The 27,446-nt window shown below is 46.5% G+C and overlaps 2 protein-coding genes and 1 pseudogene across 5 annotated transcripts; 2 read left to right on the plus strand and 1 right to left on the minus strand.

Moving 5' to 3' along the window:
• The first annotated feature begins 1,287 nt into the window (after window positions 1-1,287).
• scimp (SLP adaptor and CSK interacting membrane protein) lies at window positions 1,288-4,871 on the plus strand. Of its 2 annotated transcripts, XM_077546930.1 has the most exons (4): window positions 1,288-1,459; window positions 2,072-2,114; window positions 2,803-2,873; window positions 3,394-4,871. In XM_077546930.1, exons 1-4 carry the CDS (start codon window positions 1,348-1,350, stop codon window positions 3,873-3,875), a joined length of 708 nt encoding a protein of 235 aa, XP_077403056.1. In that variant the 5' UTR covers window positions 1,288-1,347; the 3' UTR covers window positions 3,876-4,871. The 2 variants fall into 2 exon arrangements, with proteins under 2 accessions (XP_077403056.1, XP_077403057.1); XM_077546931.1 differs by having other exon boundaries at window positions 1,343-1,459; window positions 1,728-2,873.
• A 772-nt stretch (window positions 4,872-5,643) lies between these two features.
• On the plus strand, window positions 5,644-23,697 carry vps37d (VPS37D subunit of ESCRT-I). 2 transcript variants are annotated; one of them, XM_077546011.1, is made up of 5 exons: window positions 5,644-5,921; window positions 10,980-11,151; window positions 18,160-18,242; window positions 19,622-19,906; window positions 23,440-23,697. In XM_077546011.1, exons 1-5 carry the CDS (start codon window positions 5,811-5,813, stop codon window positions 23,563-23,565), a joined length of 777 nt encoding a protein of 258 aa, XP_077402137.1. In that variant the 5' UTR covers window positions 5,644-5,810; the 3' UTR covers window positions 23,566-23,697. The 2 variants fall into 2 exon arrangements, with proteins under 2 accessions (XP_077402137.1, XP_077402136.1); XM_077546010.1 differs by lacking the exon at window positions 23,440-23,697 and having other exon boundaries at window positions 19,622-22,165.
• Window positions 22,062-27,369, minus strand: LOC144035919 (ATP-sensitive inward rectifier potassium channel 1-like; annotated as a pseudogene). Its single transcript, XR_013288533.1, has 2 exons — window positions 27,032-27,369; window positions 22,062-26,444 (listed from the first exon to the last, which is right to left on the minus strand). The product of XR_013288533.1 is annotated as an ATP-sensitive inward rectifier potassium channel 1-like (transcript).
• Window positions 27,370-27,446: the final 77 nt, after the last annotated feature.

Genomic DNA, 27,446 nt, shown 5'->3' on the forward strand with positions numbered 1-27,446 from the left:
CAGTTTTGTTTTTAGCTTGCCGTGTTTTATATTCCATTATTGTTTACAATCTTCATCAGTTTAAAAAAAACAACGTAATCTTTGTTTTCAAAATAATTAATGATTTTTATTCGTTATTATTTAAAAATGCGTTTTAATGTAACCTTTATTTGGCTGACTGGTTAGCACGTCCGCCTCCCAGTGCAGAGGACGTGAGGTCGAGTTCGGGTTTCGGCCTTCCTGGGTGGAGTTTGCATGTTCTCCCCGTTTCTAGGCTACTCCGGTTTCCTCCCACATTCCAAAGACATGCATGGCAGGTTCATTGAACCCTCCAAATTGTCCAAAGGTGTGATTGTAAATGTGGATGGTTGTTGGTGTGTGTGCCCTGCGATTGGCTGGCAACCAGGCGTACCCCGCCTACTGCCGGAAGCCAGCTAGGATAGGCTCCAGCGACCCTTGTGAGCACAAGCGGTTAAGAAAATGGATGGATGGATTTTAGAAATAATACTTTTTTTTAATATGCTTAAAACTTTTATACATTTTTCAAGTTAATGTTTTTAATTTAAATGAACAGTTTAAAGTTGATTTTTAAACCTAGGTAAAAAATCTTGTTAGTGTTTTAATCTTTTTTAATTTGATGCATTTTACATCGAATTGTCATTTACAGTGTTCAGTATTTAACAAAAAAAAACGTAGATTTATTTTCTAAATCAAATTTTAATATAAGTAACGCTTTTTAATATAATTATTTGTTTTTAATTGAATGAGTGTTTTAATTGTAATATTATTTACAATCACATCTTTTTGTTTTATGTTGTTTTTTTTATACTGCGTGTGCGTGTTTGTGTGTTTTAATTATTGTATTGTTTTTGATTAAGTTTTAATATAATGAATTGTTTTTTGATTAAATATGTTTTTCATTTCAATGTAATAATTGCTGTAATTGACTTAAATACAAAACATAAATATTGAAATTAACTTCAAATACAAGCTCTGTCTTCTGGTCCAAAGCTACGAATATACTTCAGTATCTTATGTGTCATTATTGAAAGGAAGATGATGCGGAGCTGCAAACGGGAGCGGATGCAGATAAAGGCAACCGTATCCTTTTGTCTTTGCGTACTTGTGTGTGTTTGTCTAGTAAAGTATGTATGAAAACGTTGCGCTGCCAGTGCAGGAAACTTGTCTTAGTCACGAGTCTCAAGAGACGCCGCATTTGGTTGATTGTCCGCTTTGCCACATTAGTCTCAAAAAGGGGAAGTGGCCGATGCTCTTCTCGCCAATGCACTTTGTTTCTTCCTACTCAAAAGCAGCAGCAGCGGCAACTTGGACCTGCTTTTATTCCTCTTGAATGTTGTTAGATTCCCAATGGGGCTTCTGCGAGACTACATTTGGTTGTGGCTGATGCTCGGGATCATTTTGGCCTGTTTGCTCCTCGCCGCCATTTTCGCCTTCATCAACATGTGCATCTCCCACAACGGTTGGTCTTTTTTCTTCATGGTCGTAGACGGAGGCTTTGCCAGCGTTTGGCTCACACATAATGACAACATTTGATTTCTTATCAGAATTTGGTTCAAGACAAGAAGGAGCCTCGATCGTATCACAGCTAAAAATGCAAATTCAAGATTATTCTTATTTTTCGTTGTGGGAATGTGCTGATGGCGGCTGCCGTATGCAATAGCCCACCAAAAACATGAGCCGGTTAGTGTGAAGAAACCGCAGACCTCAGTTGAGTTTTTTCCCTGCAGGAATTCTGCTGTGACTTCCAAGCTCCGTCTGGCATTCCAAGCTAAACTTTCATGCCCATTTTCAGACATCATGACACGGCACTTTCCTGCTCACTTTTCCTCCCCTGAAAAAAAGACAAGCCGAGGAGTTTTTCTTTTGTTCTCAAGCGTCTGATTTAGTTTCCAAATCCAGATGAAAGCTTAATGATGGCTTTGGGCAAACGGAGACGTACAACGTTGTCACAGCGCAGTTGATACTCGGTCACCTGAAGCGGACAAAGAGAATAATAAAGTCATTCCAATTGCTCCTTTGTTTGCTTCTTATTTCACGTACGATGCTCTTATTTGTTTGTTTGTTTTTACAGAGAAACACCGATTCTCAAAGCGCCACAAAGACTCCAAAGACAAGTAATGCAAAGACATCTGACATGTTTTAAGCTTTCGCCCCAAAACGTCATGTTTAGGTTGGCCTGAATTGTTGAATTGAAAACGGATATTTGACCGGAACAGCATTTGATTTATTTTATTATGTATGTATTTATTTGAAGAAAACGTTCGGGTCTTTAATGCTCCTTTTGCTACATAGCAGCCACTTGTCACTTTGAAAACATCCAAGTATTATTACTCCCAAATATATTTTGAAGCAATCCTATGAATAACACATATTTGAGAAACATGTCGTCATTTGGATAGCATTGCTAGCTTTGTCTTTATGCTTATCTTGCTAACTTGCTGCTTGATCTTGCTTCATTCAAGAAAACAGAACAGCCGCCAAGTACTATTTCTCTCAAATAGAAAAGTTGAAATGACTTTTTAGTCACTTTATTTGTAAACATTTTGTGCTAGCTTGGTCTTTATGCCAACAGGTCGCTATCGTTTGCATCATTTCATTAGAAATGAACATGCAAACATTTCATTTTCTCGCTATCTGTACGCTAATCCTGCAAACAGGCAGCAACCGGTCACTTTATGGGGAGAACTCACATAGCATGCAAACATATATTTTGCCAAGCTAGAAAATGTTTTACTTGAAAGAAAAAGAAAACAACTTTGCACGCAGCATTTACTTTAATATTGTTTCCGTTGCATCTCTCAGGGAGAACAAGAACCAACAGCGGAAGCGCAATACTCCGCCTCTGCCTCCTCGCACCCAGTTCCTGTTGGCAGGTAAAAGGAACAGACATATAATTAGATGTCATCGTTATTTTGTATTATGTAAAAAAAAAAAGAAAAAAAGATAGCATTCAAGTCAAGATACTGTTAAAGTTCATGGTTTCAATGATAAAAAGTATTTATTCAGGCAAATACATCCATTTTTATCATGAGAATGTGAGCCACAAATAAAATACCCAATGTATGCATGCATTACAATTACAGTAGGGAAGTTCAGCTTTACAGATGTCGTGTCAGCTGCTCTGCTGTGGCAGCAAAGACGCTTAAGTGAGTCATACTTTTAAAAAGATGGACTGAGGGGAAGCATTTATAGAAGAAGAAGAAGAAGAAGAAGAAGAGACTTTTGGCTTTATCTGGCACCATTTAAGGAAATATTGTATGTTGACTGAATCTTCCTCTCATCCATGTTATCAGATGTGAAAACATTCATGTACTGTTTTTAATCAGTCAAAAATCATGATTATCTTGCATGTTTTGTTGAAATGTGACTACGTTTGTTTTTTTTGTTTTTTAGAGGCCCAGAGCTATGAGAACATTGCAGATGTGCCAAACCAAAGAGAAAAAACAACGGCCCACCAACTACTCGACCATGAGCAGAACATGGCCGACCTTCCTAAACACATGCAGATCCCGGACCAGCGGCCCGACTGCCACCGGAACCTGGACAACCTCCGCAATCTCACCAACCTCCTCAACCGTGACCAGACTGTGAGCCACCCCCGCATCCAAGACCACTACCTGAGCAACCTCCAGAACCGAGATCTGACACTGGCAAATGTCCACAACCGGGATCACAACCTGAGCCACTTTAACAACTATGAGCAGATCCGCGATGAGCTGCCAGACTACGTGGAGGTCGAGGGTCAAGACCAGCAAGCCGTCCCTCTGGTTCCGTCGTATGAAGAAGTGCTGGACCCGGCGGACGGCAGCGCGGAGGACTATGACGACGTCGGAGACCAAAACCAGGCCGAGAAGGACTACGACGATGTCGGTTGATGAGACTCCCTTGGATCTCGGTCAGGGGCTAATGCTAAGCTAATGCTATGAAGAAGCCTGCAATCTTTAAACGAGGCGTTTATTTGTTGAAATGTGAGATGATGCAACATTAATAGCGTCATGAAGACTCAGAGCTGTGGGGTCGTATTTTTACACTCTTAACCCCGTTAACAATCCCACAAGGTTTATGCTCGGCCTTGGATGTTCCCCTCTATTTTTATGGAAGATGACTAATGCATAAAAAAAAAAGTTTGGATGCAAGTTGTATGAGCTAATTATGTAAGGGTTAAATGATGAGCCGTTGCTAAATAATCAAAGGCCAAATTTGTCGTGACAACTCGACTCCAAGCTCTCGTCATAATCGTGAACTGCTTGCCTCGGGCGGCCTTTTTTTCACATGGTGGCTGCGGCACAGCTGAAAAAGAAAATATATCCCCTCGCGCTAACCGCCACATTAGAATATCAGTCACTTCTTCACTCGGGCTTAAGAGCTTTAATGGATGCAAGTGGCGGCTTTGTCGTATTATTCATCGTCGCTGTACTGAAGCCATAAATGACATTTGGAGAGAAAAATGCAACACGGCAAGAGAAATTGAGGTCAAGAATATATCGTGAGCAATGATTTAAAAACATCAATTAAGGCTCATACACGTTGTTTTTAGTCCTTTTTAAATACAACCGAGTAAAGTATTTCACAAGGCGAACTTTGTCTTACGACCGTTTGCTGCTTCACAATGCACAACGCTGTGCACAACGCTGTGGATGGGCTCATCAGATCATGATGAACCTTTGAAAAACTTTCTGCAGACATGAAACAATATTTCCTGGCATATATTTTCAAATGGACGTTTACTATGTCTGTATGCATTATACTGCACCCTAGTGGCCAAGGCATGCGCACCACAATGAGCAGAGCAGCACGATGCCCATTGAATTATCATGATGCACAAACTGCTTCATTCATGACATTGTATTTAATCATGTTATCACTGTATCTTTTTATCACATACAACACTGTGGAGCGCTATTTTCCTCATTAAAAAAACATTTTTGGTGGCTTTTTGTAACTGGAATATATGAATGGTATTTCCATTCATTTCAATGGGGAAGGATTTCTGAGAAACGAGTATTTTGAGTTCCGAATGTGACCTCTGAAAGAATTCAAGTCTTAAGTAGGGATGGGCGAGTACAAGGTATTGGTACTCGCGACGGTGAGGTCTTACGATCAGGAGCTCCAAATGAGAAGAATGGAAAATCGCCATTAATTGCATGCACTTTTAAGGAAATTGCTTTTTATTGAGAGGTTTGTCGTTCTTTAAAATGGTCTGCCTTTGTTTCGGGGGAAATTTTATGTATCAAAAGTACTAGTGGTATCAGTACTTGGTATCGGTGACTATGCAAGAGTTGAGTACTGATAGTGGTATCCGTCTGACAAAAGTGGTATCGAACATCCCTACTTATAAATCAAGGCACCATTGTACTTCTGTTTAAGTAACTATTGAAAAAGTACTTGAAAAAAAATGGGAATAAGCCTTCAATAAGGGGTTTACACGAAAAACGCCGTTTGCCGCTCAAACATGAGAGAGAAAAACAGTAAAAAATATGTTGTTGTTTTTTATATAATGAAAAAAATCCGCTATTGCCAAACCGCGCGTTTGCGGGCCTCCACCATATAGTGTGCGTTTTGCCACCTGTGTAAAAACTAAGTTGAGCTTTTATTTTCCAAGTCCCATATCCTCTTCGATGTCTTACTTTGGCGGGAGCTAACCGGAAGTGGCCCCCACGCGCTAGCTTGGCGTGAATGGCATGTTTGTAGCGTCGCGTTCGCATTCCAACGTGAGCCGCTAGCAGCAGCAGCAGCAGCGAGATGTGAGCCGGGCCTCGCGGAGGACTTTCTGCCTTTTGTCCATTTGCAAGGACGGAAAACTCCTCGAAATGGAGCCCACGGCTTGCCCCGATGGCTACCGGGCTCTCAGCACCGGCGAGCTGAGGGAGCTTTTACAAAGCGACGACAAAATGGAGCAAATCATTGGACTCGATGAGAAGGTGGGTGGTACATATCAGTATGTCAGCTTCCCCCTTCGAAGTGCCTCCAGCAATGTTCTCTGCGTTATCGCTTTTGTTTTTGGGGGTCGTGAACTGGATGCTGTAGAATGACAGCAAGTTTGCTTTTGGACCTTTTGTTGCAGCAAAACCGCGTTACATGCTTCGTCGATTGTGTGCGTGGCGAGCGGGCGATTATGATTATTTTCGAAATGACGTTATACGTTAATCAAATTAGCTATTGATTCAGTTTCCAGGATAGATCGAATTGATAAGTGTATCCATTGGCTTTTGTTGTTGTTTTGTTTCTTTCTTACGCTTACCTGGAACCTCCCGACACGCCGCTGGTTTCCTTTTCCCTCGTCTTTTTGTGCCTTAATACAAAAGGGCGTTTAAAGCCTGCCCGCATTTGATCGACTCCTTATTTCAACAAGTCCCTGTACATGAATGTGGTCACTTTTCTTCCAAACACACGTTTGTACTCTCTTATACAATTCGGCATCGTTTCGAATCATTGATACACTCTATTTAGACGGAAATTCCAATTTGAAGAGCTGCACGTTCGCCCCTCGAACGTGCCCTCGAGTGGCACAAGGAACCGCGTCCAATTACGATTAAAAGTGTTATTAATCGGTGTTGTGTCTCGTCTTAATGTATCGCACCCCTGCCGAATTAAAGGGCGGCGTTGGACCACTTTAGAGCCCTCCTTGCTTGAATGAAAGCGTACGCACAGCTCAGCGGTTTAATGCGGTTAATGAAAATCGTGCATTTTGTCAACGAAGTTCCGCGCGCATTGCGGCACATGCCAGAGAGCAGGCTGGATTGTGCTGACCTTACTGACGTCCAAGCTCTTTGTCATGCACACGTGCGTGTTGCTGCAGGTTCTTGATAACATACTGCTCGTCTTCCATGTTTCAACATCCGCCTCATAATCGTCTATATATCAATTGATGAACTACAGATCTTATCAAAGTGTATAAGTAGCTTGTCGGATGGTGCAGACTAAAGCAATGTTTCAGAGAAAATGGAAAGTTTTCTTTCAGAGACCATCGGTCGAGTGTTTCTACACAAACTTGTGACCATGTGGTGGGTACACAGACAGTTCTCTGAAATGGTGTGCAAAGCGCAGTTGATTGATTTATTTTTGAAAGCTATACACATTCAAGATCTACATTCCCACAATTTTTCTTGACCTAACTTACACTAGTAAACCTCAAATTTGTACAACTAGCCACGCCCCAAAAATCGGGAGCGCTGATAGGGTGAAAACAGTTCTCAGTCTTTTCGTTAGTGTGTCGTCACACGTGCAATGCATTTTGAAAGAAATGCCTAAATTCACATTCAGGGTCTCTAAGTTGATTACATTGTCTATCCGGGATGCTCGACCCCCGACGATAGATTTCTAATTGCGAATTTGCGACCAACATGCTCGGTTTACTTTGCGAAAGCTGCCACTTGTTTGTTAAATCCTTCGACTTTCTTACTAAAAGGACGCGACATTTGACACCAGGCTGCGAGGAGGATTCCAGTGAATGTGGACCGGCCGCAGACATTGTTGGGGGTTCGTCCAAACGCGCACAAGTCGGCGGGATGCTTGTGATGTAAATTTAGTCTCTCGGCCCCCCTGGGGATGTTTGGCGTGACCCGGCAGGCTTTGTCGGCGTACGGCAGCACCAGCTGGATAAGCGGCTGATGTCCACGAGTCCACGCGAATGGTGTCCTTCCACCATGTCGTGTCTCGGCGTGTGGTCTGGGATCCAAAGGCACAAACGCGCTTGGGTTCATCTGAGGAGCTTCTTTGAATTCTTTTTCGCAGTTCTGGCTACTTGTTGTTTGACGAGGTGCTTCCGGGTGCCGCTTCCACAGCTTCCACAGTCACTGATGATCTCCAGCAGTTATTTTCTTATTCATTCGGCAAGTGACATGTAAAAAAAACCAAAAAACAAAGCATACAACGATCTACTTGATCTAAGCAAGTGGCACGCTTCACTTATCTGCAGATAATAACATTATGCAAAGCGACTCGGTCGTTATGATTCACGACGATGAATCGCTGCCTCTTCCATTTTTGGAAGCTGTATTGAAAACAAACTGTGCTGTTCTATAATTGCCCAAAGCTTTAATTATGCCAAACGTCGATCGATCGTCTCCAAGCCTCAGGAGAGATGCGACTTTTGTCAAGTGCGATCCTTCGACGCACGAACTGATCATTCCTAAAAAACGCAACAAAATGTTCTTACAGTGTGCAGTGTAGAAATGATGCCAGCGCGTATGCTGAGACATTTTGAAAAACAAACTCATTGCAATGGTTTCCCCCCCCGGTCATAATTGTGATTATGATTTAATATGCGGTTATTGTTTTTTTTTCCAAGGTCGTCTTCTGTACAACTTCTAAAACATTAGGCACACCCCAGACTATTGTTCATCGGCGCCCCCACCGGGGCGGCCATCTTTAACTAAACCAAAACATTAGGAAATCTTGTGACGCTGCTTCTTGAAATGAGTTGTGATCCGCTCACTGAGGCTTGAACCACATCCTGACTAAAGAGGAGTTGGATATTGCAGGTAAGCATTTTCAGAACGAGACATTTGAGCAGTCGTCAACGTTTCAAAGACACGACGGACTCTTTCGATGTCTGTTGACCTGCAACAATGCGGCTCATCGTTATCATCGGGGCTCCCACGAGTGTCATCTTTCAGTGTTCGCTAAATCCAAAGCAAACTCGCCGCGGGGGCAGTCCGGGTGGGATAAGCCCCAACGTGAACCAACGCCACCACAAACAACAAAGTGTGTTATTTTTCTGCACACTGCGGAAGTTTAAAATAAATGGCAAAATGTTGTGTGAATTCTGCGGCAGCTTTTTAGATGACTTCATTCACCCTTTTGGTGACCTGTAAAAAAACAAACAAAAAAAAACCGCGTCTCTCCAGAAACTGCCTTTGGGCCTTTTGTGACTCTTTGGGAAGCAACCGCGGGAGACTCAACTCATGTGGGAGACACGGAGCACTTTTATTACAGCGGTGTCGGGACTGCATTGTTCTCCCGTGAAGGGAAGACATTTGAAGAATTGATATGCTTTCCTCGTGACCTCCCGACAGTTCTCTCTTGTCCTCCGTTCTGGCAAGCCGTCGATTCCAGATCCACGAGATCCAGATGGAGGTCCATTTGCTTCGTAGGCGCTGTTGATTACTCGAATCGTTTGATTCCGAAAGAAGGTTGAAGTCAAATCTCAGCCTTGAGAATTGCAATCCTCCTCACGTGACGGCAGTCGCACGCAACCGAGCATATAGAAATCAATGTGTGTGAAAATGCAGCGTTCAAAGTTTGGCATTATTTCACACTTGCTTTGTACCACAACAGCTACGATGGCCATCCTAACCTTAACTAACGTGTGTAGGAAAGTCATTTTGCAGTTGACATGTTTGAAAGGGAGTAGGAAGAAGTTGAAAACGCGTCTTGTCCTACCCCTTATGTTTTGGCTTGTTTCAATAGATACAATAAAAGGTTAATGAAAGAAAATGTCTAAAGCGCACTTTGACCTGTCCGTGCATTTGCCAGCAGCACATGGAATTCATCCACCGTAATAATTCATCCATCCTCATACTGATACGTCGCAAGATGTCAGCTCATTCGAACCCGGCCTGCGATCGCTAGCTACGTGGTCGCAGGTGGTCCAGAATGGACACGGCCGCCGGTGCACTTTATTCAACAAACGCTAAGAAACGCATATTAAGCACATTCATACACAAGATAACGATGGCCACAAATCACGGCCAGTTTGCGTCATCACATCGAAGAGCCATTTGGATCGTTTAGTCGAGGTTTCGAGGCGTATCAGTTAAGCCATCAGGGTGCAGGAAAGTTTGCTAGCTGTAGCCTTTGAGGTTGCTTGTTGCCCGTTTCCTTTGTTCTAAAAGCTGCCAAACAAAAAGGACGCTGCTCATTTCCTGAGAAAAACGTCCGCTTTCATTCGGCGGAACTGCTGCAAATAGTCAGTCGGGCGTGGAATGTCCGGACTATTTGGGAAGACCTCAAAGGGCTCCTGTCAACACGTCCATCACAAGTTGCCCCCCAGTCAAAACACCCGCCCCTCCCTCGTATATGAAGCGCAACGCGAGCCAGGCAGCCGCCACCCAGTAAAACAGCCTTTACTATTTTCATTGACGCACACGTCACTCACCAGGCCAGGCACTACCGTTTAAAGCTACAATCGTGTTATTGGTGCTTTTTCATCGATGCTAATTTCCGATCGCCTGTCTACGGTATTTTAGTGATACAGCGTTAACGTAAGCAAACGTTTGTACTTTGACGGTTTGGTTGAACATTTGTGTCTTTTGATATCCAACGTTGCCGGTCAAAAGGACAAACGACGAGTACATTTGAACTTTGAAGTGAGCGTGACAAACAGCAGAACCGGCGCTAAGGAATCCTTTCAAAAGTGTATTTTCATCAGTTGAAATGTGTTTTGTGAGTGTGGGGGGGGCACGTTCGAATCCATCACTCGGCGCTGGAAACAATCAAGTTCTTTGTGCGCATTTCGACGACTGAACAAAGCGCACAAAAACTCCTAGCGAGTGTTGCTGCTTTCAAAGCAGCGTGAGATTCTCCGGGCCGTTGCATTCATGTCCAAAAACAAAAAGGACGTTGTTGACCTCGCTGTGCCGTGCAGCGGAAAAATGGTCACGGCCTCGCGTTGGCGGTGGGCCCGCCGGGCACAGCCAAGGTGGTCCGGCTGGTAACGGTGATCGGTTCCGGCGGCTCCCGGTGACTCTGACACGCACGCAACAAACTCGACGCCGCGTGTGTGGAAAACCCTCGGAGCTTTTAAGGCACGCGCGTCTGCTGGTGTGCCGAAATGTCGTGGATCGGAAGTCAAGTTGATGTCAAGACATTTTGCTTTTAGGAGACGCGGCAGTAAAACAGGCCAAAAGGCAGACGTCCGCAAAAAGCTTTCCAGAACTGTTTGTTGTGTTGACTTGAATCACATTTTTGGGCCGCACTCAATCAAACGGATACAAGCAGTAGTGAAAGGGGTTCTGGTTCTGATGTGATGCTTGCAGTTTCAGGAGCTTCAAGTGGACCGGGAGATGATGATGGCGTCCAATCGCAGCCTGGCCGACGACAGCCTGGCCCGCCGGCCCCGCCTTAATAACAGCAGACTCCAGTTGGCCGAGAAATACCGGCAGCTGTCCAACCTGGCAAACGCCTGCTGGGAAAAGCAGAGTCAGCTTGGTGAGTTGAACCCCTCGCCAGGGGGGGGACGAGGGAGGTGTGGGGGGACGGGGGTTGCCGGGGCCTGCGAGGAAAGGGTGGGGGGGCTTTTGCTCTTATTTTGCTTCCATATTAGATGCCAAGAGCTGGCAAGTCATCACGACAAGGTCACAGGTTCAAATACCAGGACGGGTTGGAGACCCACAAGATCAATTTCAAGACAATTCCATGATGAACCCGAGACAATTTGAATTTCTGGCAAAACGGTGTTTCCAAATCTGTTCCCAATTGATGATCAAATTCATTATTTCCATTTCAAATGGTCCGAATGCTCCCAATTTCTGCTTCTCAACAGGAAACATTTCTGTGGTCGTCCAAATAAAACTTTTGCTTTTACTTTGAAAAGCAGCGATTTTCTATTTTCTATTATGAATGTGTTGCATTTTCTGCACTGTCAATTTGAAGTAATGTTGTGTCTTTAAATTAAGAGATGGATTTTTTGGATTCATCTACGAAATAATTGAAATCATTTCTAGTTGCAGCCTTGAAAGGAACCCGACTGGCGACAAGTTTGCGCTGTTTTCTTGATTTGCTTGTGACCAACATAACTCTAAGGTTCGCTTTTCAAAAATCATTTCCAGTTGATCACATTTTGTAGAAACTTTCTTTGGCTGTACGCCGCCATTGTTATTTACGTGGCGACGCCGAATGGCGGCCGGCAATCACAGCCCGTTTGGGCTTTTGCCCCACAGAACGTGGTGTGAAATGTCCAACGTGATTTGGCGCCGGCTGCTGTCATCTGACGCCATCCTTGTGTCACGTTTTCCTTGACAAAACTGCTGCCAGATGTTTGTCACTTGTGATGAAAAGTTTGCGTTTTACGCGCGCCGGCACCTGCATATGACACAGTTGAATGCAATCCCTTTGGACGCGTCAGCTTTTGGGAAAACTCTGACTTTGGGAGCAGTCGTCGATTGCCGGGCAGAAAAAAGCCTCAGCGTGACTCTGGACTTTGCTGATGGGAACCAAATGGGCCGTAGCAAATGGCAGCAGGAAACCCGCCGCACTTGTCAAGGAATTTACTGGGCTGAAAGGGGGCCGCGTTTGGCTTTTGACACAGCTGCGCCAGATGATGTCCCCCTAGGCTTCGCACCCAAATTCTAAGCCTTGTGGACACGCTGCAGAAAATCCGGTCGGTGTCGGAGCCCGCCAAGAGCGGGCGATCAACTCGATCCTCGCTTCATTTCCAGAGGAAATTTCCAGCGCTGCTTACGTGGAAGTCCGAATGTTAGCTTGGAAGAATCAGCAGCGAGTTGATGTTGTTGTTTTTTTTACTTCTCATGAAAATCATTTCAGCTTCAGCTTCCAGGCAATGATGAAAAGTTTGGCAGTTTTCTGAAGCTTGAGAGAGAGAGAGAGATTCTTTACACATAGCAGGATGGGGGGGTGGGGGGGGGGGGTATCTGTCCTTCCTCTGCAAAACATCTGAATCTCATTTGGCCAACCGGGGTTTGGACCGGAGAAGGACAAGGCGGGCTGGGCTGATTATTAGTGCGGCGGATCCTTCAAAAATCTCCTAAATTAAAGCGTCGTGTGTTGTTCACGCGCACGACTGGCGATCGTCGTCTGCGTGGGCGTCGCTCGAGTAATATTGAAGAGGTTCAACATTCCCGATTGTCTACGTGACCTTTTGACAAGCAGGTCAAGTAGGAACGATCACTCTGAACACACCGCATGCCACGTGATCCTCTTTCAGGGACGTCCCATAATTAGACCGATGGAGGTCAAATGGCTTCCAAGTCAGCCTGTTTATCAGATTTTCTCGACTGGCCCATTTGAGACTTTCGATTGTCTGCATGTGTGGACTTCATTTAAGCAATATTTAAGACTTTACGGTTAACGATTGTTGGACCAGACCTTTTCTGAGCAGGTTTGGGAGAGGTGTGTGTTGGGGGGGGGGTCACTTGTAAGACACGTCACACCACAGGAAACCATCGGGGTCGTCTTTCACAGACTTTGACCTTTTGGCGCCTCCTGCGAGTAGATCAGTTTTGGTCCATTAAAGAGGCCAACATTTCACACATTTGTGAGTAAATGAAGAGCAGATTATTGGCATTTCAGACAGTAGTCCTAGTTTTTGGGGACATTTACGTTGGACAAAGCCCACAAGCTGAGCCTCTTGAATTGTCCTTTTCAAGCTCGGGTGTCCTTTTAGTTTTTTTGTTTGTTTTTTTTGCCTCGAGCAAAAACGCTGCGAGCTTGTCAGCGAAGGTCTTTGCTGTTGGTCCTCGTGTGTCTTTGGCGTCTGATGTCTTTCGGTCTCCGGTTGCTGCTGCATTCGGATCCCGGCTTCAATCGCCGCCGCCTTCCCAAATTCGTCTTGACGTTTCCTCTCTGGTTGAACGAGCTCGCTCGGCCAGTTTGAGCTGAGACGCCCTTGACTTTGGACATCTTTATTTTTCATATCCGGAAGCGCCACAGCTTTACGTTTTGTCCGTGGACTTTGAGAACGTTTGATGTGTTGGAAATACGGCTGCTGGATTGCGATGACGGCGAGACGGCGCATCGTTTCCGCTTCTCCTTCTAATCCCCTTTAATCCCCACGCCGACGTCTCCCGGCGGCTTCATGCCGGGAAACCATCTTCTCCTCATGACACAAACAATGCGGCCGCAATTAGCTTCGCGCAAAGCTGCTAAAGCGAAAGATGTCAACATCCGTCAGAAGCACGAATGGCGCCGGCTGTGCTGATTTGTTTGTAACCGTCATCACACACGCCGTTGACTAAGAACAGACATGTTTTTTTTATGGCCCTTCCCTGTGACAGGCCAGAATTCCTCCGCCTGGAGTACCGAGCGCACGTTGTTCGGGACGTCACAACAGCTTCACACTCTGTGACACAAACGTTAACCATTCAAGATGTCCAACGATGAAGTGTTTTGGTGTTAGCTGTTTTCAGAAACGGGACGTCGCCAGTGGCAGCCCATTTAAGGATTTTGACTGATCTTGGAAGGTCCACAGAAAATGTTTGGACTATGGAAACACACAAACTACCAAATGAAAGATTGGACTCTCATCTTTCATCAGCACAGCTGGCCAAGGCTTCCCCCCCCCCCAAAAAAAACATAGTTAACATATTTTAACGTTTTTGGCAGCCCTCATTTGTATTTTACTAAACGTTATTAAGCGTTTTTGGCAGTTAAAGAGTTAACAGCTCGCTTAAGCGGGAGATGCTGACCATTGCCTTTCACAACATTTCTCTTACGTTGAAAGAAATTGATTTTGTTGACATGTTTAGATTTTTTTCCCCCCACTCTGAAGTCTTTGTGCAGTAACAGGAAGCCGGTGCCGGTGACAGGACATAAGCGGTGTTGGGAATAATGAGGAGGTGTGACGGCGTGTGACGGCGTGTGACGGTGTGTGACGGCGCGTGACGGCGCGTGTGGCGTGTGACGGCGTGTGCGGCGTGTGCGGCGTGTGCGGCGTGTGGTGGGAGTGGCCTTGCTCAAAGCACATTAGCCACATATCGGCTTCCCTTCAGCCCCCGCCCCCCCCCTTTCCTTGTTAAGAGCTTTAGCTCATTTAATTAACTGCACTTTTTCACACTTGATCCAAACGCTATTTCAAAGTCATTATTACCTCCTCCAAGGAGCATATGTTTTTGCTAAATTCTTGAACAGGCTAACGCCAATAAATCCGTTTTGTTGCAGGCTTTTTTTTTTTTCTTTGTTCAAGGAGACAAATCTGTTTTGATTCAACAATTAAAACAGTTGGCGGGCGTCTTAACATCTGCGGAATGTTTCACTGCAAATACAATTTCCATTTCAACAGTTGATTCAAAAATACATTTGGTGAAAATTGGTTTGTAATTGTTTAGACCGAGCAGAGGTCACTGTTGGCCCTCAAGCTTTATGGAGATAAAAATGTTGCTCTTCAAATGAAGTCACTGAGTCACAAAAACAGCGGTTACAAAATGGAGTTGAAAAATTCCGCCGCCAACTCCTAATGTGTGGCCTCGGGTTTGAAAGGCGTCAAGGCTTCAAAGTAGGGTTTCAAGGGAGAGACTGGCGTCCGGTCAGGGTGAGCATTTTTTTGATTACTAGTTTTTCTGTACACTAGCTAACAACATAAGATTGCATTAGTTCTTGTCTAGCACAGGGGTGGGCAAACTGGGTCCTGGAGGGTCGGAGTCCTGCAGCTTTTGGAGGTTGCCGTCTTCCAACACCAGCTGATTCCAATCAAGAGGCTCGTTATCAGGTTGACGTGGCGCTCGCTGATCGTGCATCAGCTGTATCGGAGAAGGGAAACATCCAAAACCTGCAGGACTCCGGCCCTCCAGAACAGAGTTTGCCCTCAACGAGTGCACGCGTCAACTTGCTACTAGTACCGCAATTGCAAATCGGCTGCACTTGAATGCGACTGTTTGTGTGCTGAAGCGTCAACAAGCGCTGAAAGGCAATCGTGGGAAAATGTGAGAAAGTCGTTCTACTCGTGCGCTGAATTTTCCCACGGTCTTGTTTTGACCACGTCGGTCAAAACCAGCAAACCTTTCAAACCAGGCGTGTTGATTCCTTCCTCTCCCATCGCTTCATTTCCGACGCTCCTTCGCTTGATATCGTCTCCCGACGCGACGTGTCCGAACCGCCAGCAAATCGCAAAGTGTGGCACGGTGACGCGCGCGCTGGCCTCCCCCGGGTCCAATTCCCTCCCCGTGCCAAATGTAGGTCACTTTTCATCTGCCGTAGGAGTGTTTGTTTTCCCCGACTGTCGACTCTCATTTGCATCCCTCGTCTGGAAAGCAAACGTTTGGTGGCGCGCGCTCGGCGGACAAGCGCGCTTTTTGCGTTCTGATGTTTTTCCGACCGGCGCCGGCTGTGAGCTTCTCTCAGAATGTGACGCCATGAATTGCTCATCTCGAGGTGACACAACGCTTGCGTACGTCGTACCTTTTTTAAATAAACATGGATGTTAGGGATTTTTGTTTACAAGGAATTGGCACGGCAACTCTTTTTTAATAATCCACTCTTTTTTTTTTATGGATTAGTAGTAGTTAGTTTTCATCCTTTTGGTCAAAAACAGGACATTATTTCAAAATGCGCGAGCGACATATTTATGGTCCCAAAAATGGGCATAAATACGGATGTTTTTCTCCCAAAGTAAAAGCCGGTTTTTGATTTTGTATTTTTTGAAAATCAGTCTGTTTTCATGGAGGAATTTGGAAATCAATGATCATTTATTTTTTAGAGGCTGAAATTTTGGGCTACGGGTCTCAAAGTCATGTGACTGCAATTTGGGTGCCAGGACAGCTTTTCCTTCCACTTGATGTCACTTCAGAATTGCGTTTGTCCCAAATCGGTCATGAGACTCGCTCAGTGAACGATCTGACCAATATGTATTGAGTATGAGTTGTTTACACTAAAAGAAATATTTTTTGACTCAAAGTTGGGTCAAATTGACCCAAGTAGAGGATGAGTCCATTTTTGACCCATCCAACCGTTTTTAGAGTCCATGTTCTTTTTTTTTTTTACAGCGCTATATTTCTTTTATTAAAAGACTTGTTTCGTCTTTGATGTGTCTTGGAATGGCTGGATGTCTTTTCAATGGGGAGCGCGTTCTGGGTCCGAATAAAAATGCCAATTCGATGCATTTTGAATCGTGGCTCCCTCAATGTGTGGCGGCTGAGAAGACCCGACAGCTTTTGTGTTCGTGGTCACCCTCACCCACAACACTATCAAGTTGAATCATTGACGTTCCTCCGCAATCCAATTTCGAGGAGCCACAACAAAAAGACGAGCGAGGCGGCGGCCGCTCACAAATCACGCTCGCCCTCGAAACATTTTGTGCAACGCGTTGCTGCACAAAAAGATGGACGGGGGCAGCTTTTCAAGCTTTCTTCGGTGGGGGGGTCGTGTCATTTAAACACAATTAGATCCCCCCCCGTCTAAAAATGTGCACAAGAGGATGAGCTGATGAAGACGAATCAATACATGATTCTTTGGATCGTCCTCATCAACGTGCTAGCGGGTTGCTTATCATGAACACGCGTGACCCGACTGACATCAAAGCGTCTCGGGTCCCTTGAAGGAGCGCGTGTGGGGGGGGGTGCAAATAAAGGTCACTTAATGGACTGTAATAAGGCAAAGCCGGCGCCCCCCGCGGTGGATCTTGAGCGAACAGGCCGGCAAATCCTCTCGTGATGTCGTCTGTGATTGAAATCTTCCACTTGTAGTTAAAAACGGGAGCGTTTCACGCCCAGATGAGGAATTTCGTTCAAAAGGTTTCCGAGCGTCTGTCGTCAGCCCAGAAACCGCATTTTCCGATCACGACGGACTTTTATTGAAAAGAAGAACAATAAAGTCTTTAATTTCGTTTAGAAATAGCCTCTGAAAATGCATGTAGCATTTTGTTACTTTAAAAAAAAAAAAAAAGATGTAGTTTGACATGCCGGCAAAAGTATGTTGCCAACTAATTGCTGCTCTGGAGCTCAAGTGACTTTTTGTATGTGGCAACGCTTGCGTAAATACCAAATCAATACGTGCCCTTTTTTGCCAGCTGCTTTTGGCCGGCTTCTCGGGGACCCCCAACATGCTCGGGACGTCGCAGCATTTTCCCACCAGATTAACACCCGTGCTCGTATCTCAAAACAAACAAACAAAAATCTACAGATGATGGCTTGGACCGCTAGAAACGTGAGAATTGGGTCACTTGTGCAATTTGTTGAGGACGGTTCAATCGTATTGAACTCGAACCCCTGTTTGTGCCAAATATTTACTAAAATAAAGATTTCAATGTAGGCTTATTTGTGCTCTTGGTTGTTTTAGTGTTGGTCGCGAGGGTGGTGTGTGCAGAGCCATGTCGCTTTCACGTGGTTGTCGGTGGAGGCCAAGTTTTCAGAACCACGGATTCACGCCAACTGTTTGAATGCGTCAACTTTTTACATTCAAGTGTCAAGTGGTTGAGCAGATGGCATGAAAATGCAAATGATGTGGTGGGTGGTGATGACGTCATGACTTCCCTCGTTCTCCTTTCAGGAGCCCGAGTCCAGAAGCACAGCCCGCAGAGCGCCCAGAACCTCCTGCAAGAAGAGGCGGCGCGTGCCGAGGACAACTCGGAGGTACAAGAAATACAAATAAAGACGGAAAGTTTCTTTTGACAAACAGCGCAGTGGTTTCCGCTTCCTCCCCCACCGCGTTGAAGCGCCAATCGATGCCGAATCACTTGCGCACCCTCTGACGGACCGCCAGGCAACAAACAACACATTGTTTTCTTGTCATTTGGTGCGTCCTGCGGCGTCCTGCGGCGTCCTGCGGCGTCCTGCGGCGTCCTGCGGCGTCCTGTGGCTATTTGCTGCAATCTCAGCCGTGCCAGATGAAGCGGCTGGCGTATTGCCAGTTTTGATGTTGCACATGATGCGTTCAACAAACGCAGGTGAAGTCACATCCTTTCGTCAAAGGAATAGAGAGCTGCTGTTGGCCACAGCTCACGAAGAGACACTCACTTGCCGGCATGGCTCCACCTCTTCAAGGCATGTGACACAGACACTGGAAAACGTCCCACGTTTTCACACGCCAGGCTTGTGAAAAATCTTACAATGATGTTAAAAAGTGTCTTTTAAGGTGTTAAGATCGTGGGAGGAGCAACTTGTTGTCTCGCACGATGAACGCGGCTTGACTGTAAACTTTCTTTTTGGAATCCCCATTTTTCCATGAAGCCAACGAGCTCATTAAGTGCAGCGTCGCGACTCGCAATTCGAGCCAGTCGAGGCGCGGCGGTCGCTTATCGCAACGCGTCACGCTTGAATGAAACGTCGAGTCGTGCGCTGGCGTCGCTTCGTTCGTCTGCCAACGGCAAAAAGTTCGGAGCTTCTTTGAAATCATCGCCACGACAACCGTCAAACGGCGTCGGAGGATGCAGATGGATGCGAGCGCCTGCAAAGCGCAACGTATGGAAACCCGATGGGGCCCAAAGTCCCGTCCTGGGAACCCGTTGCAAAGCAAGCGCTGGGCTTTCATACGTTGCCAAAAGCAACAGTTGCTGCGTTCGAGGGCTTTGTTAGCCGCGGCCGTCTCGCGTACGCTGAATTATTCCAGCTGACAAAGTGGGCCAAAGTTCACGTGTAAACATCCTCCGCACTTATTAAATTCTCTCTTTCTCCTCTGAGCGCTTTGCCGGACGGACGGACGGACGGACGCGACCTCCCCTGGTGGGAGCGTCTTTGTCTACTTTCCAGATTCCAGGAATCTGGCAACAAAGGAATTTAGCTCATTGAAATTTGGCTCATCGTAAAATATATACAGTATTTGACCTCGGAGTTTGAACATAATTCCTTCCTGCAAAGTCCCAATTATTCAACCTCCGAAGCAGTTTTTCCCATAGGAAATAATGTAAATGCAATGAATCCGTTCCCAAGCTCTCAAAACAGACCTGAAATGTCCCTCCCTCTTTTTGCAAGTGTCGTCTGCTGACGGACGCCGTTTGATTTTGTCTTCACAGGAGCTGCTGGACAAGTTCATGGAGGGGAACATGAGCCTGGACCAGTTCTTGGACTCCTTCCAACACTCCAGGAGGACTTGCCACATCCGGCGAGCGCAGGTGGAGAAGATGCAGGACTTGTGCAAGAGGGGCGGCGGCAAAGCGGGCGGCGGCAAAGCGGGCGGCGGCAAAGCGGGCGGCGGCGACAACGCCTTGGGCAAAGTCCCCGAGGAGGTGAAGACGGACGCTCCGGAACCTCTGCGGCCCAATGGCTACCTGGCGCAGGGACCTCTCCGGGTCTTCCAGGTACGCTACGGCCTGACGCCGGCCATCTTGCTGCCGCGTTACCCCGTTTCGCCCTCGGCCCCGGCCCCGGCCCCGGCCCAGGCTCAGGCACAGGCACAGGCACAGCAGGCCAGGACTCCCCCGCCCGATCCCCACCCACAGGGACACGTCCTGGGCGCCGGTGCTCCCCTCCACCCGGTGGGGCTCAGGGTGATCGGACAGCTGCCCGGGGGCTGGCCGGCCAATGGGCGCTCGGTACGACTGCAGCAGCTCTACAGGCCCAACCCCCAACAGCCCCAGCCGCCTTTACGATAGCTCGGGAACAGGAAGAAGAAGGCGGGGCAAAAGCTTCTCGGAGAGATTTTCCCGGGAAGGCGGATCTTACGGGAGATGGCGCATAATCCGTCCTGAGATGGCGGCGGTGCCGTTACTCGCTGGCAGATTTGATTTGACGGGACAAAGTTCCCTCGGTGACCTTGCGGTTTACGCATCAGCCTCGCAGTCGAGAGATCTGCGTTTGAATCTCTGTTTTTGGTGGACTTTCTCTCCCAGATTCCAAAAACTTTTTAGCTGGAGTGCAAACTCAAAATTGGCCGTCGACGTGCGCGTGCCTACGATTGGCTGCCGATCAGAGGTGGGTCGACTATCGGCATTCGGTGGAAAGAAATGCTGATGGCGCGAACGGGCCTGACTCTTAATCCAACTACGCATACTCGACGTCATGCATTTTTCTTAGTCTTACGCAATCAAATCGAATCGAAAACCGAGATGTGAACCGAACCGTGGATTTTTTTGGAACCGTTTCACCTCTCGTGCAGCATGTGGAGAATTTAGCTCAATGGAACGGAATAAAGCTCAATCTGAACAAATATTTTGCTTTGAAAACGACAGTTTGTGCCAAAAATCACGGGAATAAATGTAACAGTCAATGTAGCATGTTCGTACCCACCTCTGCTGGCGACCAATCAAGGGTGTACATTTGGACAGCTGGATATGTGTGGCAGCACGGCGTGCTAGTGGTTAACACGGCTGCCTCACTGTCAAGAGATCCGGGTTTGAATCTCGCGGTTCTCGAAATTGCTCATAGATGGGAATGTGAGCGTGAATGCCGTGAATGGACTGGCGACCAATCCTGGCTGGACCCTGCTTCTCTTGCCCAAACTCAACTGGGGTAGCGCCCATGATGACAGTCCGGGAAATGGTCCAAAAAAGTGTCAAGTCATTTTGTGGAATCCATCTCCCGTCTTTGATATATTATATAAATATTTTTTATTTATTTGCTTGAAGGGGAAGTCGAGTCAAAAATGTCCTTTGACGGTAACATCTTGTGTGCGGCCCCACTAAACACGACATTGTGAGGAATATTGCGCACCCGTTTTTATCCATCTTGAGGGCCGGCCATTTTGTTGTGATGTCATTTTCATTGGACCGCATTTGACAAAATGGCCGCCCGCTCCCGTGAGATGGATTAAAAACAATGTTTTTTAAGGGTGAATTTTGCTGCTTCATTCATATCCCACTAATGCAATATTCTTCGTGGGGCCGCACACAAGATATTTTCACGAAAATATTTGACTGGACGTTCCCTTTCAATTCTATTTTGAACGGCGGGCTTCAAAGAGCAGCTGCACGTTGGCAATATTTCTCCTCCACCAGATTCAAAGACGACGGGAGGAGGCGACGGGAGGAGGCGGCGTCCTCGCTTTTTGGGGATGATCTTCATTCTCCGGTCGTTGTTGTGCTCCTCCACCGGCGAGCGATCCCACAACGTTTAACGGCGCTTTGACAAACTTGGGCCGCCAGTGCCCGCTCGCACCCGTCAGCTCTCAAATTGCCAGTGCTCGTCCTCAAACGAGATTCCTGGCGGGAAGCAACATTCCCACCTGCTATTATTTTACAGCCTCCAGAAAATGCTCACCGCAATTAATAATGCACAAAAATGCGACCTAGATACGCAAGCGGCGGGCGGGCGGAGAGAAAATATTGAGATTGCCCAAAAGATGAAAAGATTGGGAATGATGAAACCTTTCCTCGAACTTGACTTTCTTGTCAAATATTTCCTCAAATTGTGTCCTCCGCTGCATTACAAGCCACGCCTCCAAAATAAACGGCAGCTTTTTCCCTTATGAATGATGGCCTTGGAAATGTCAAGTCAAAAATATTGAAAAAGGCTCCATTTGCATTCACTAAAAGAACATTTTTAATCAAAATAATAAAAATAGCAATCAAAAATCAAATAAATATAATACATAAAAGTACTATTGAGTCCTCACCAATAACAGGCACCGACAATGACAGATCATAAAGACATTTCTGTCTTTATGACAAACGCTGAGTCAATGATTTTGAAAAGGACAAAAACGAAGCAACGTCCCGGTCAAATTTAAAATGAGATTGCACATATTTGAAATGGAGTTGGAAGTGGATCCGCGGCGTAGCGCCAACTGCAGGCGAGAGAGCCACTTGACACCTAAATAATAAATATGAAAACATCAATTAGGCTAGTATGGGACCGATACCTCGTATCGGTACTCGTCCATCCGTGCAAAATTTGAAATGAACTGATACTGAATAGATGCCTCACCTCTAAGAAACTCTGCAGCTGCGTGGCCACCATTTGAGGAAATGAAATCAGACGTTTCCTCATTTTGAAAAACACACTCCGCTCTCTGTTTTATTTATTTTTTAGCATAAGTGTGACAGTCCCTGAGCACTGGTGGCTGGACGTGTACTTTTGTGTCCTCTCAGGAAAGGAAAAGGCTCCATTTTGTCTCAACAAATAAAATTTAAAAAAAGGGACTTCACTTGTCTATTTGACATTCTAGTAAAACACGTCATTCTACTACAGCACTGACTTGTCTAAACTAGTGTAGACAAAATGTGTGCTAGTGCAAGGCAGGACCTCAAGTCCGGCTCGAGCGGCGTTCCAGAAGTTCCCCAGCAGGAACTGGAACTTGGGGTCACGCCGAGACGTTGCCGCGTTTGGATACGCTAGCGCAAGCGATGGGATGCAGCGAGCCAACACCAGGGGGCGCTCTTGGCGTCGTCATGATCCACGCGCACGCTCGTTAGCATCACGTGGCTAACAACAGCAGCGCCGTTAGCATCGCGACATCATTGTCGTCCTTGACTCGTGCGCGAGGAAGCAGCGAAGGAAGGGAACGTAAGTGAAGTCAATGCTATCACTAGCCATTAGCACATTTGTGACTTTGTTGACAAAAAGCCAAAGTAGATGCCAAACACTTCACAGAATTGTCTGCTTCTAAATTCCAACTGGTTCCAACGAAGGCTGCTGGGGAAAATGTCAGAATTTCTTCCACTCGCTCCCGCCGGCTGACATTCAAGTGACCTTACACAAAACATGTTTACAGGTGACATCATTTCAATCTGCCCTTAATGGACTTGTCAATAAAGCACATTTGTTACTTCGACCCCAAGTGCACAAAATCACGGCCTCTTTCTTGTATTTTTGTCCCGCCCCTTTTGGATGTCACGCTCTCCCGTCGGCAGGGAACGTCTTGAGATTAACCATGTTTTTCTTTGGCTGCTCACAGGTGGAAGCTTCAAGGGTGAGGACAGTGCTCAAGGTCACAGCAAGGTCACAGCAAGGTCAAACATGTAAATCTCGCACACACAAAAACATTCTCCCACAATTTCAATCCAACTGTCTGCAAATTTGAGAATTTTGGGGTCGAATCGCCGACATTTAGCTAAGGGTTGTCAACGTGTCGAGGTCACAGCAAAGGTCAATCCCCAAAATCCAACATTTTCACACACATTTGATCTGACTGCCTTCGACCTCGGCGGCCGTTCGTGCGCAACGATCACAACAGCCTTTTCCGATTCTTGTTCACGTCGACAAACAATCGTTTGGTGGATTACAAACCAAGTGTACTTTCCATCCGCCTTCTCTTATTTTCTCTCCTTTTTTAATATTATTTGTCAACTGCAGCTAATCCAAAACGTGCAGTCACCCTTTGGATGCCATAATACAGATGAAGCCAAGTTGTCCTCCAAAAACAAGGCACAACACTGCACATTTTTCCGAGGCGTTGTTTTTAAACATGAATGAATTCCTTCCAAGGACCAGGATGATTAACGTGCTTGCCAAAATGCACAACAGCTGCAGGAAAAAAAAGGTTTTGTTTGGTAGTTTGCCAGTCATGTGTTGTCATGTCGCTGTGCTGCCCACTAGTGGCCGCTTCCAACATGTACCTGCAACTTTTAGGGCCTTTTATTTATTTATTCCCCCCCCCCCCCCCCCCCAAAAAAAAAGGTGTTTGAATGTCCCTGCACATTTTAGTATTTGTCTTTACATTTTTATTAATTTATCTAGTGAAATAATTGGTTAGTTTATTTATTGTAAAAACAAAAACAATTGTACACATTTTAACTGCCTAATTTTTTAATTTTATTAATTTGCTAATTGTAATTATAAATGATACAATAAAAATGATTTGATTTAGTTTTAATTAGTTTTTTTTTTTCTTTATAAAGATTTAATGTTACTGCGACAAAAAAAAGTGTACTTCATGAATATAGTACTTTTACATGCTTATCAACATTAAATTTAACATGTAATGTCATATTTCCTATGTCTTTGATTTATTGACTAAATTAAGATTACAGCCGATTTTGCATAAAATACAAAATATAGTCAGATCCCGATCCAGCCAATCAGATTGGTGTAAAGTCTAGTAGCGACCCTTTTCATTTCTTTTCCATATTTTCATTCCTGTCAATGTATTAATTAGTGCAAATGTGAAATTCATCTTTTCCCATTTTAGTCATCTGAAAACGTTTTTGCTTTTGTGATCGTAGTGCTTTGCTGCCCTCTGCTGGCCTCTGCTGGCCTCTGCTGCCCTCTGCTGCCCTCTGCTGGCCTCTGCTGGCCTCTGCTGGCCTCTGCTGCCCTCTGCTGCCCTCTGCTGGCTATCAGTCGACTGCAGGCTCAAATCGAATTCACTTCCTCCATTTTAGCGGCAATAACGACAAGGTGCTGTTGCGAATTGTTTTCTGTTTTTCAATCAAAGCGACTCCGACGTGAATCTTCTCGAAAGGTACCCGCTTGTGCCGTTGACTTTGAATGGCGCTTTTCATTGCCGTGTCCTTGAAACGCCCTTCAGACATTTGCCACTTTTCTTTAAGGCCAAACTCGAGTGGCCACGAAAAAGCGTCTGCAAAATGTGACAAGTTGACGTCCCATTATTTCTCGATTTCTCTACAAATCTCGCACGATTTGATCAAAAGTTGCTAAGACAAGGCCGAGCCCGGACCCGGTCCCCAAATCCATCGGTCAAAATGCCTTGCGCTTTTATCTCCAACTAGTCCGAACACTGACGGTTCCGAATGTTACGCGGCAGCCCAGTTTGAGCCTGGGCCGGCTTCTAAATGCCAACAAATGGTCCCGAGAGGTTCTTTTAGTTTCACATCTCGGTGACGTCCACGGCGTCGTGGATGTCCGCGGGCCGGAAGGCCACGTTGCGGACGCCCCCCTTGTGCTGCTTGTGCTGGCTGTGGTGCTTGGCGTCCACTTTGCCCTCGAAGCAGCGGGCGCAGTGCGGCGTGGCCACGCGCACGCTTTTGGAGAAGTTTGAGAAATCCACGCGGTACTTGCCCGTCTTGGTGCGCGAGATGATGGGCAGGAAGTTGTGCCCCCACTGGATCTCCTGCGGGGTGTAGGAGGTGCGCACCTGGCAGAAGGAGCTGGTGGACTCGGACGTGCCGTCCAAGAAGACCACCAGCTCAAAGTCCTGATGGGGCAGCGTGTCGGCCGAGATCTCGTAGAAGGGGCTGGCCCGGTTGATGACGTGGAAGAGCGTGAGCGGGCAGACGAAGAACAGGTTGTCCTTGCCGGCGTCGCCGGCGAAGTGGATGTCCAGCTGCTCCAGGATCAGCGTCTGGCCGTCGGTGGCGCAGGTGGTCTTCAGCAGCTTGCCGTAGATCTGGCTGCCGATCAGCAGCGTCTTGCGCAGGTTGGCCACGCGGATCATCAGGCACAGTTTGCCTTTCTTCAGGCAGACGGTGGCGGTGCTGCTGAAGCTGACCGTCTTGGCGCGGCGCTTGGGCAGCGAGATCTTGGCCAGGATGACGCCGCACATGAAGCTGTTGAGGAAGACGCCCGCCATGGACTGCAGGATGATGACGGCCACCGTGCCGGCGCAGCGGCCGGTGGGGGCGCGGCCGCCGTAGCCGATGGTGGTCTGCGTCTCCAGCGAGTAGAGGAAGGCGGTGGTCAGGCTGTTGACGTTGGCGATGCACATGCCGTGGCCGTCGGTGGCGTTGCGCTGCGACATGTCGCCGTTGCTGCGGGCGATCCAGTACCACAGCAGGCTGAAGATGAACCAGCTGCCCGTGAAGGACGCCACGAACAGGAGCAGCACGAAGCGCCAGCGGATCTCCACGAAGGTGGTCCACATGTCCACCAGGTAGGCCAAGTGGTTGCGCGGGTCCCGGTTGCCGAACTCGATGTTGCAGCGCCCGTCTTTGGTCACCAGGCGGCCTTTGCAGCTCGGGTGCACCTTTGGCTGGCTGTGACGCTGGAACATTCTGGAGAAACCTTTTTTTTGGGGGGGGGGGGGGAGCACCATTACTTTCTTCTTCTTGCATACATTTTTCAATAATCTTGACGCCGTGCTTTGGCATCCTGGTGCCATTGAACAATTTCAAGTGAGTTGAGGAGCTTCCTTGCAGCCAATTGCAAACCATAGAGTTGGTTACTGGTGAATTTTCACAAATCCCAAACACACACAAATACTGTTTCTGAAATGGCGTTGGGAGTATTTACCTTTCCAAGACATTTGCTGTCAATTGTAGGCGCACTTTTTAGGTTTGATAGTCAAATCATTAAGTACAAGTTGAATGCGTCGTGTTAAAAGTTGCAAAATAGGCTTCGACTTATCTTTGATGGACAAATAGAACCTCTACGAGACTCCATTTTGCGAGATTTTTGTTGCTTTAAAAATGATCTCAAAGTATTGGGACACGTCACCTGTACAAAAGTGGACATTTCGGCCCCGCCAATCAATCACAGATGCGATCGATGTTTCAGCTTTAAGGTCTGACAATTGTGGACTATTTGCGTGTTAATTTCTCTACTTTTGCTCAACTGGAGTTTTGTCGTCCGTCAAAAGACAGCAAGTTTACCTGCCACGCGCGCTCCCGCGATCCGAATGAGGACGAACCGGAGCCCCGAGACGGTGTCGGCGCTTTCATTGTTATGCAAAAGTTCCGTTCAAAGTCACGACGGCTTTGCCGGGAGCTTCTCGGCGTCAGCGGCCTTCGTCTTCAAGCGTCAGCCAAGACGTAGCAAGCTTCTTCTTGTTTTTCTTTTTTTTACGCGACATCACATGCACGTTTGACCGCTTGACGAGAACGCGCCTTGCCGGACACGTTTAGGGACCGAGACGGAGGGTTGGACAAAAATCAATTCCTCAAAACAAAATGAGGAAATGTGGCAAAGCTCATTGTTGCTAAACGTGCCACTTTTTGACGTTTTTATGAAAATGATGTTGAATGCTTACGTCATAATCAGGTGGTTTACGCCGTTTGAAGTTGTATT

This window comes from Vanacampus margaritifer, chromosome 16, assembly GCF_051991255.1.
Source record: "Vanacampus margaritifer isolate UIUO_Vmar chromosome 16, RoL_Vmar_1.0, whole genome shotgun sequence".
Classification (NCBI taxonomy): domain Eukaryota; kingdom Metazoa; phylum Chordata; class Actinopteri; order Syngnathiformes; family Syngnathidae; genus Vanacampus; species Vanacampus margaritifer.